The 12,254-nt window shown below is 32.3% G+C and overlaps 1 protein-coding gene across 1 annotated transcript in view; it reads right to left on the bottom strand.

Moving 5' to 3' along the window:
- Positions 1–8,672, bottom strand: part of LOC311057838 (uncharacterized protein) — a 38,815-nt gene extending 30,143 nt beyond the window's left edge. The window contains exon 1 of the mRNA XM_084074945.1: positions 8,285–8,672. Within this exon, the coding sequence (XP_083931071.1) occupies positions 8,285–8,501 (217 nt within the window). The 5' untranslated portion in view covers positions 8,502–8,672. The remainder of the gene's footprint in view (positions 1–8,284) is intronic.
- Positions 8,673–12,254: the final 3,582 nt, after the last annotated feature.

Consider the following 12,254-nt stretch of genomic DNA (forward strand, 5'->3'; position numbering starts at 1 on the left):
TTTATGTTTTTTTGAAAAATGACATTGATATGGATGGATTCTGTAATATTTCAATATTTTATTAGTAATAATTGCTGCTGTAAAACATATTGATAATCATCACAGGTGTACAAGAGACCATGAGGCACATTAATATATAGTTGTTGGGCGATAACTATGTTTTTTGGATTTTTTATGATTTTTCTAAAGATTACATTGAAATGGATGGGGATTATGTAATATTTCAATCATTTATTATTAATAATTGCTGCTGTAAAACATATTGATAATCATTACAGCTTTACAAGAGACCATGGGGCACATTAATATATAGTTGTTGAGTGATAACTATGTTTTTTTTATTTTTTTATGATTTTTGGAAAAATTACATTGAAATGGATGGGATTCTGTAATATTTCAATAATTTATTATTAATAATTGCTACTGTAAAACATATTGATAATCATCACAGGTGTACAAGAGACCATGGGGTACATTAATATATAGTTGTTGGGTTATAACTATGTTCTTTGAAGTTTTTATGATTTTTTTGAAAAATTACATTGAAATGGATGGGATTCTGTAAAATTTCAATAATTTATTATTAATAATTGCTACTGTAAAACATATTGATAATCATCACAGGTGTACAAGAGACCATGGGGCACATTAATATATAGTTGTTGAATTTTCTATGATTTTTTGAAAAATTACATTGAAATGGATGGGATTCTGTAATATTTCAATAATTTATTATTCATAATTGCTGCTGTAAAACATATTGATAATCATCACAGGTGTACGAGAGACCATGGGGAACATTAATATATAGTTGTTGGGCGATAACTATGTTTTTTGGATCTTTTTCGATTTTTCTAAAGATTACATTGAAACGGATGGGATTCTGTAATATTTCAATAATTTATTATTAATAATTGCTGCTGTAAAACATATTGATAATCATCACAGGTGTACAAGAGACCTAGGGGCACATTAATATATAGTTGTTGGGTGATAACTATGTTTTTTGGATTTCTTATGATTTTTCTAAAGATTACAGTGAAACGGATGGGATTCTGTAATATTTCAATAATTTATTATTAATAATTGCTGCTGTAAAACATATTGATAATCATCACAGGTGTACAAGAGACCTAGGGGCACATTAATATATAGTTGTTGGGTGATAACTATGTTTTTTGGATTTGTAATGATTTTTCTAAAGATTACATTGAAACGGATGGGATTCTGTAATATTTCAATAATTTATTATTGATAATTGCTGCTGTAAAACATATTGATAATCATCACAGGTGTACAAGAGACCATGGGGAACATTAATATATAGTTGTTGGGTGATAACTATGTTCTTTGAAGTTTTTATTATTTTTTGAAAAATGACATTGAAATGGATGGGATTCTGTAATATTTCAATAATTTATTATTAATAATTGCTACTGTAAAACATATTGGTAATCATCACAGGTGTACAAGAGACCATGGGGTACATTAATATATAGTTGTTGGGTTATAACTATGTTTTTTGGATTTTTTTTATGATTTTTCTAAAGATTACATTAAAATGGATGGGGATTCTGTAATATTTCAATCATTTATTATTAATAATTGCTGCTGTAAAACATATTGATAATCATTACAGCTTTACAAGAGACCATGGGGCACATTAATATATAGTTGTTGAGTGATAACTATGTTTTTTTATTTTTTTATGATTTTTGGAAAAATTACATTGAAATGGATGGGATTCTGTAATATTTCAATAATGTATTATTAATAATTGCTACTGTAAAACATATTGATAATCATCACAGGTGTACAAGAGACCATGGGGTACATTAATATATAGTTGTTGGGTTATAACTATGTTCTTTGAAGTTTTTATGATTTTTTTGAAAAATTACATTGGAATGGATGGGATTCTGTAATATTTGAATAATTCATTATAAATAATTGCTACTGTAAAACATATTGATAATCATCACAGGTGTACAAGAGACCATGGGGCACATTAATATATAGTTGTTGGGCGATAACTATGTTTTTTGGATTTTTTTCGATTTTTCTAAAGATTACATTGAAATGGATGGGATTCTGTAATATTTCAATAATTTATTATTAATAATTGCTGCTGTAAAACATATTGATAATCATCACAGGTGTACGAGAGACCATGGGGAACATTAATATATAGTTGATGGGCGATAACTATGTTCTTTGAAGTTTTTATGTTTTTTTGAAAAATGACATTGAAATGGGTGGGATTCTGTAATATTTCAATATTTCATTATTAATAATTGCTACTGTAAAACATATTGCTAATCATCACAGGTGTACAAGAGACCATGGGGCACATTAATATATAGCTGTTGGGTGATAACTATGTTTTTTGAATTTTCTATGATTTTTTGAAAAATTACATTGAAATGGATGGGATTCTGTAATATTTCAATAATTTATTATTAATAATTGCAGCTGTAAAACATATTGATAATCATCACAGGTGACAAGAGACCATGGGGCACATTAATATATAGCTGTTGGGTGATAACTATGTTTTTTGAAGTTTTTAAGGTTTTTTGAAAAATGATATTGAAATGGATGGGGATTCTGTAATATTTCAATATTTTATTATTAATAATTGCTACTGTAAAACATATTGGTAATCATCACAGGTGTACAAGAGACCATGGGGCACATTAATATATAGTTGTTGAATTTTCTATGATTTTTTGAAAAATTACATTGAAATGGATGGGATTCTGTAATATTTCAATAATTTATTATTAATAATTGCAGCTGTAAAACATATTGATAATCATCACAGGTGACAAGAGACCATGGGGCACATTCATATATAGCTGTTGGGTGATAACTATGTTTTTTGAAGTTTTTAAGGTTTTTTGAAAAATGATATTGAAATGGATGGGGATTCTGTAATATTTAAATATTTTATTATTAATAATTGCTACTGTAAAACATATTGGTAATCATCACAGGTGTACAAGAGACCATGGGGCACATTAATATATAGTTGTTGAATTTTCTATGATTTTTTGAAAAATTACATTGAAATGGATGGGATTCTGTAATATTTCAATAATTTATTATTAATAATTGCTGCTGTAAAACATATTGATAATCATCAGAGGTGTACAAGAGACCATGGGGCACATTAATATATAGTTGTTGGGCGATAACTATGTTTTTTGGATTCCTTATGATTTTTCTAAAGATTACATTGAAATGGATGGGGATTCTGTAATATTTCAATAATTTATTATTAATAATTGCTGCTGTAAAACATATTGATAATCATCACAGGTGTACAAGAGACCATGGGGCACATTAATATATAGTTGTTGGGCGATAACTATGTTTTTTGGATTTTCTATGATTTTTCTAAAGATTACATTGAAATGGATGGGATTCTGTAATATTTCAATAATTTATTATTAATAATTGCTGCTGTAAAACATATTGATAATCATCACAGGTGTACGAGAGACCATGGGGAACATTAATATATAGTTGATGGGCGATAACTATGTTTTTTGGATTTATTTTTATTTTTCTAAAGATTACATTGAAATGGATGGGATTCTGTAATATTTCAATAATTTATTATTAATAATTGCTACTGTAAAACATATTGATAATCATCACAAGTGTACACGAGACCATGGGGCACATTAATATATAGTTGTTGGGTGATAACTATGTTCTTTGAAGTTTTTATGTTTTTTTGAAAAATGACATTGAAATGGATGGGATTCTGTAATATTTCAATATTTTATTATTAATAATTGCTACTGTAAAACATATTGGTAATCATCACAGGTGTACAAGAGACCATGGGGCACATTAATATATAGTTGTTGGGTGATAACTATGTTTTTTTAAGTTTTTATGTTTTTTTGAAAAATGACATTGAAATGGATGGGGATTCTGTAATATTTCAATATTTTATTATTAATAATTGCTACTGTAAAACATATTGGTAATCATCACAGGTGTACAAGAGACCATGGGGCACATTAATATATAGTTGTTGGGTGATAACTATGTTTTTTGAATTTTCTATGATTTTTGGAAAAATTACATTGAAACGGATGGGATTCTGTAATATTTCAATAATTTATTATTAATAATTGCTGCTGTAAAACATATTGATAATCATCACAGGTGTACAAGAGACCTAGGGGCACATTGATATATAGTTGTTGGGCGATAACTATGTTTTTTGGATTTTTTATGATTTTTCTAAAGATTACATTGAAATGGATAGGATTCTGTAATATTTCAATAATTTACTATTAATAATTGCTACTGTAAAACATATTGATAATCATCACGGGTGTACACGAGACCATGGGGCACATTAATATATAGTTGTTGGGTGATAACTATGTTCTTTGAAGTTTTTATGTTTTTTTGAAAAATGACATTGAAATGGATGGGATTCTGTAATATTTCAATAATTTATTATTAATAATTGCTACTGTAAAACATATTGATAATCATCACAGGTGTACAAGAGACCATGGGGCACATTAATATATAGTTGTTGGGCGATAACTATGTTTTTTGGATTTTTTATGATTTTTCTAAAGATTACATTGAAATGGATAGGATTCTGTAATATTTCAATAATTAATTATTAATAATTGCTGCTGTAAAACATATTGATAATCATCACAGGTGTACAAGAGACCATGGGGCACATTCATATATCGTTGTTGGGTTGTAACTATGTTCTATGAAGTTTTTATGATTTTTTTGAAAAATGACATTGAAATGGATGGATTCTGTAATATTTCAATAATTTATTATTACTAATTGCTGCTGTAAAACATATTGATAATCATCACAGGTGTACAAGAGACCATGGGGCACATTAATATATAGTTGTTGGGCGATAACTATGTTTTTTGGATTTTTTTATGATTTTTCTAAAGATTACATTGAAATGGATGGGATTCTGTAATATTTCAATAATGTATTATTAATAATTGCTACTGTAAAACATATTGATAATCATCAGAGGTGTACAAGAGACCATGGGGCACATTAATATATAGTTGTTGGGCGATAACTATGTTTTTTTTTTTTTTTTTCTAAAGATTACATGGAAATGGATGGGATTCTGTAATATTTCAATAATTTATTATTAATAATTGCTGCTGTAAAACATATTGATAATCATCACAGGTGTACGAGAGACCATGGGGAACATTAATATATAGTTGTTGGGCGATAACTATGTTTTTTGGAGTTTTTTCGATTTTTCTAAAGATTACATTGAAATGGATGGGATTCTGTAATATTTCAATAATTTATTATTAATAATTGCTGCTGTAAAACATATTGATAATCATCACAGGTGTACAAGAGACCTAGGGGCACATTAATATATAGTTGTTGGGTGATAACTATGTTTTTTGGATTTCTTAGGATTTTTCTAAAGATTACATTGAAACGGATGGGATTCTGTAATATTTCAATAATTTATTATTAATAATTGCTGCTGTAAAACATATTGATAATCATCACAGGTGTACAAGAGACCTAGGGGCACATTAATATATAGTTGTTGGGTGATAACTATATTTTTTGGATTTCTTATGATTTTTCTAAAGATTACATTGAAACGGATGGGATTCTGTAATATTTCAATAATTTGTTATTAATAATTGCTGCTGTAAAACATATTGATAATCATCACAGGTGTACGAGAGACCATGGGGAACATTAATATATAGTTGTTGGGTGATAACTATGTTTTTTGGATTTCTTAGGATTTTTCTAAAGATTACATTGAAACGGATGGGATTCTGTAATATTTCAATAATTTATTATTAATAATTGCTGCTGTAAAACATATTGATAATCATCACAGGTGTACAAGAGACCTAGGGGCACATTAATATATAGTTGTTGGGTGATAACTATATTTTTTGGATTTCTTATGATTTTTCTAAAGATTACATTGAAACGGATGGGATTCTGTAATATTTCAATAATTTGTTATTAATAATTGCTGCTGTAAAACATATTGATAATCATCACAGGTGTACGAGAGACCATGGGGAACATTAATATATAGTTGTTGGGCGATAACTATGTTTTTTGGAGTTTTTTCGATTTTTCTAAAGATTACATTGAAATGGATGGGATTCTGTAATATTTCAATAATGTATTATTAATAATTGCTGCTGTAAAACATATTGATAATCATCACAGGTGTACAAGAGACCTAGGGGCACATTAATATATAGTTGTTGGGTGATAACTATGTTCTTTGAAGTTTTTATGATTTTTTGAAAAATGACATTGAAATGGATGGGATTCTGTAATATTTCAATAATTTATTATTAATAATTGCTACTGTAAAACATATTGATAATCATCACAGGTGTACACGAGACCATGGGGCACATTAATATATAGTTGTTGGGTGATAACTATGTTCTTTGAAGTTTTTTTGTTTTTTTGAAAAATGACATTGAAATGGATGGGACTCTGTAATATTTCAATAATTTATTATTAATAATTGCTACTGTAAAACATATTGATAATCATCACAGGTGTACAAGAGACCATGGGGCACATTAATATATAGTTGTTGGGTGATAACTATGTTCTTTGAAGTTTTTATGTTTTTTTGAAAAATGACATTGAAATGGATGGGGATTCTGTAATATTTCAATATTTATTATTAATAATTGCTACTGTAAAACATATTGGTAATCATCAGAGGTGTACAGGAGACCATGGGGCACATTAATATATAGTTGTTGGGTGATAACTATGTTCTTTGAAGTTTCTATGATTTTTTGAAAAATTACATTGAAATGGATGGGATTCTGTAATATCTCAATAATGTATTATTCATAATTGCTGCTGTAAAACATATTGATAATCATCACAGGTGTACAGGAGACCATGGGGCACATTAATATATAGTTGTTGGGTGATAACTATGTTTCTTGATTTTTTTTAATGATTTTTTGAAAAATGACATTGAAATGGATGGGATTCTGTAATATTTCAATATTTTATTAGTAATAATTGCTACAGTAAAACATATTTATAATCATCCATGGTTTGCATGAGACCATGGGGCACATTAACATTTAGTCGTTGTGTGATAACTATGTTTTTCTGAATGATTTTCCTAAAATTTACATTGAAATAGATGGGATTCTGTAATATTTAAATATTTTATTATTAATAATCGGTGCAGTAAAACATATTGGTAATAATTACATATTGTAAAGGAGACACTTGGGCACAATAATATTTAGTTGCTGGTTGATAACTCTGTTTTTAGAATTTTCTATGATTTTCCAAAAATGACATTGAATTTGATGGGATTCTGTAATATTTCAATATTTTATTATTAATAATCGGTACAGTAAAATATATTGGTAATATTCACATATTGTAAAGGACACACATGGGCACAATAACATTTAGTTGCAGGGTGATAACTCTGTTTTTAGATTTTTTTATGATTTTCCAAAAAGTTACATTGAACTGTACTGGATTCTGTAATATTTCAATATTTTATTATTAATAATTTGTGCAGTAAAACATTTCGGTAATAATCACAGACGAGAGCATTAGACACAAACAATGTTTTTAGTTTGTTTTATTACATTTTTACATGTATATATTGAAGTAACTGGGATTTACGATTTCATTGAACGCACCATCAGTTCGCCTAACCTAAAAAGCCACGTAGCTGCGCAATCATTTTTGAAGCACGGCTGGTGCGACCGACTCTCTCTGAAGAGCGGACAGCGTGACCGCAGTGCTCTTTTTGGTGTTCTAATAGTGTCCCATTTGTTTGATTTGTCCTTTTTAAGTGACATACCTGCCATCTCAATATACAACCCACAATAAGGGAACGGGCGTAGGGAGGAGTCTAGCTACCAGTGACGTAGTTCCGGTGGCCATCTTAGTTAGCTTATAACAACAGCTCGTATCAACAACAACATTGGCAGTTACTCACATGTCCTGAATGCACAGTCTGTGTAAAGTCTACCAAAAAAAAAAAAAAAAAAAAAAATATATATATATATATATATATATAGTCATCTTATATATTATTATTAGTGAATTATTATTATGTTATTCATTCATTAATCAATGTCATTAAGTAAGTGAACGGGACCTGAGTTGTCTCTCATAAACCAGCTTGATGTGCAAACAACATCATAACACTGGTGGGCATAGTTATCTGTGTAACATTAGAGTCAAATGTGTTTTGATTGTAACTTACCCGTTTGAAAATGCCGTGAACACACAACCTTCTGTGTGAGATTTTTGTCGAAGGTTATGGTATCTCGTCTTACAGCTGACACCCAAGCCATACGACGTTTCTTTGATATCTCCGACATCTGATCTCCATACTTCGTCTTCCAGGTTGGAAAAGAGTACATTTTACCTCCATCTGAAGACTTGCCATTGCATCCGACAACGCAGCACCATCGTACCATTGCTAATTTAGAGCGACAGACAAGCTAGAGATAGATAGAAGAGAAATGGAAGATAATGTACACTTGCTGCTTGCTGAACAACGAGCACAGGACTACAGAGTGATGTACCAGGATGTACCAGCGCGACCAGATAGATAGTAGAGAGATGGAAGATCATGTACACCGTCTACACTTGCTGCTTGCTGACTACAGAGTTGTGTACCAGCGCGACCCGTATACCCTATGGCACCACGTTATATTATACCTCTATGTATGGCGGTGGCGCGACCAAATCATACCAAACAAGCTAAGTTTAATGGCGGCCAAAGTGGGCGGAGTTAACGGCGTCTCGAACCTGTGACGTCGCTACGTTACGCTTTTAAAGTGACAGTAGTACACACATTAACCAGTGAACAGTTTCTTCAATATTATTTTCCAAAAGTAAAAAGGTCACTTGCCTTCTGTCTGTTAGAAAAGTACTGTATTTGAAGACCCTAGTAAAATGTAGTGTAAGTGATATATTTTGGCTAAAACAAAGACAAAAGAACAGAAAAAAGAAATATGCATTTTTTGTTTAAAGAGCTGAAGAGACATGGAGATTTTAATAGAGCGTGCCAAAATTCCTGAAAGGGGTGTCAACAAGTGTCTTTTGGTAGCGGCGGACATCTTTGAGGGGTAAAAACCAGGTTGACTTAACATTGCCCAATGCCACGCCCAATGCCAACGCCCCCCGTGGTGACGCCGAGTTGGCACGCTCTATAGTAATTATTACAGTATGCATACTATTCATAATATAAGGCCATTTAACACTTATCACTAATATTAATGATAGGCAAAAATATGTTTTACTTTAGTCATCATTTCATTTTAGATGGTGGTCAGCCACAAACACAGTCACAACCGGCCAATAAAAAAACATAGGCTACCGGTTCTTTGTTGTCTCACGTCTTTCAAATCAAATCAAATCAAATCAAATCAAATCAAATCAAATCAAACATTATTTATAAAGCACATTTACAACAATCGAAACTGACCAAAGTGCTGTACATGGTGAGACAAAAAACATCAAACAAGTATGTGAGTGTGACAACAACAAAGTCACATATCACATACAACAAGAGATCAAGACATGAACTTAAATGTGATTAAAAGTTAAGGAATAAAAGTGTGTTTTAAGAAGGGATTTAAAAGCCTCAATAGAATTGGCACTTCTGATATAGAAGGGCAAGCTGTTCCAGAGCCTGGGAGCAGCAGAAGTGCCAATTCAATAGAATTGGCACTTCTGAAGTTCTGATATAGAAGGGCAAGCTGTTCCAGAGCCTGGGAGCAGCAGCAGCAAAGGCGCGGTCACCCCTACTCCTCAGCCTCCTCAGCCAGGTTATGGGAACCTCTAAGAGCAACTGGTTGGCTGACCTCAGTGCTCTCTCTGGAATATAGGGCTCCAAGTTCAGACAGGTATAAAGGGGCCAGGCCGTGCAGAGATTTGTAGGTGAAGAAAAGAAGCTTAAAATCTATTCTAAAATTGACAGGGAGCCAGTGCAGGGCAGCTAAAACTGGGGTTATGTGCTCTCGCATTTTTTGTATCAGTGCAGCTGCAGGCGCCTGAGTGAGGACTGATCTATACTATAGGGATTAATAGGGAGTTGCAGGGAGTTGCAGTCTTTCCACAAATGAATAGAAAAAGATCAATAGTGGGCTCGATAAAAGCTCGGATCAATAAGCAGGCATGATAAGGTGCTTATTATCAATACAAATTAACGAGCTCCATCCCTAATTATAAATTGGCATTTATTTTTTCTCCCAAACTGTAAAAAAAATATTTTAAAAAATACTATATTTGGAAAATGGTCTCAAGTCAGGTATGAAGTAATGGTTTGAACAATTCCAAATGCTTTATTATTCTTTGGAAGTAAATAGCCAAATTGACATAGAGGTGCCACTCTTACTCCAAAATACAAAATCTAAAAGTTATTCACTTACCAAGATGGATTTCCATTTTCTTATGTGGACTCGACCGTTCCCTCGAAAAATATGAATGGAGTGTAATAATGTGAACCTAGAATGTTAGGCCCGTTCAAAGTCCCTAGATGGGTACACAGAGGATATATACAGGAAGTCAGTCAGTTACCAGCACAGGGCAAGCTAAGAGGCTGTTTGTCTACCTGTGAGAAGCTGAATAAATAACCACGTTAGAAACAACTGAGTTGTCCTGTGAAGTTACTACATGGAGCGTGCATGAAAAAGAAAAACAATTTCACCTAATTTGACAATAAAGTTCAAACTCCAACTCTGTGAAGTCCTGATTATTATTGTAGGCCTATATAATAAGTGTCATGAAGCATCAGGGCATTCATTCACACGCTGTGATGTAGTGTGAGCTTGGAGATCCATTGTTAGCTTTTGGGAATTTAGACCTATTTGAAACCTCTCCCTCAGCAGCGGAGCTATTGTCAGCTGTTCGGACTTCTAACTCCACTTGAGCTGGATTTCTGTTCGTACAAAACTCCTAACTCCACTTGCACTGGATTTGGGTGAAGTGGTGATAATATAATGACACATGCAAGTATCTGACAATATATAAAGTCACTATACCAACTTTGATGAGGCAGTATTGCTTTGTTTAAAAAATATATAAGGTTTTCTTCATTTCCTGAAAAACTTTCATTTCCTGAAAGAGATAAGGATGTACCAGGTCCAGGTCCAGGTGCCAGGACCTGGCAGACAGCACTGGTGTAAACCACCATGGAGGTCGGCCTTGTTGATGTGGGACCTGAGACAAGGGGGTAATTTCAGATGGAGAATGGAATCTAGCATTATGAGAGAAAGAGTACAGTTATCATCTATATGTGCATGACATGAACTGATCCAATTCAATTATACTAAACACAAACACACACACACACACACACACACACACACACACACACACACACACACTTGATTGAAATAAAACAATCAATTGGGGTGGGGGGGTTAAACTAGTTTTAAAATGTTCAGAAAGTAGACAAAGTAGAGGATTTACATGGGTAGGTAGCTGTAATGATGTATGTTCTCTCATATTCTTCTCCACAATATGGACATACTGGTGTGACTTCAGACCACCTGACTGAATTAAACTCTTATCACAATGTTTACAATGGAAAGGTTTTTCTCCAGTGTGGACACACTGGTGTCTCTTCAGATCACTCTGTCACTTTGTTTAGTGTGGAAAGGTTTTTCTTCAGAGCATGAACACGCTGGTGTGACTTCAGACCACCTGACTGTATGAAACTCTTGTCCCAATGTTTACAAGGGAATGGCTCTTCTCCGGTGTGGAAGTTGATGTGTCTTCAGATTGCTTGACTCATTGAAAATGTTGTCACTCTCATAACAATAGAAAGGTGTTTCTCTGGTGTGAATATGGTGGTGTCTCTTCAGGTCAACTGACTAATTTAAACTTTTGTCACAATGTTTACAAGGAAAAGGCTTTACTCCAGTGTGGACAGGTTCATATTTCTTCACAGCACCTGAATCGTGAAAACTCTTATCACAGTGTTTACAGTGGAATGTTTTTTCTCCTGTGTGGACAAGGTGGCGTCTCTTCAGGTAAAACGACTGATTGAAACTCTTGTCACAAAGTTGGCAAGGAAAATTATGAAAAACTTTGGCCGCAGGAGCATGGTGGCAGACTGAAAGTGGCGTCCTCGCCTAATTCCTAAATCAAACTAATACTATGAAATCACAAATGATGTAACCTAAATAATTGGAAATACAAGCTGATGGGGAATGAACCTC

The sequence above is a fragment of the Gymnoscopelus microlampas genome (genome assembly GCF_963454915.1).
Source record: "Gymnoscopelus microlampas genome assembly, chromosome: 12".
Lineage (NCBI taxonomy): Eukaryota > Metazoa > Chordata > Actinopteri > Myctophiformes > Myctophidae > Gymnoscopelus > Gymnoscopelus microlampas.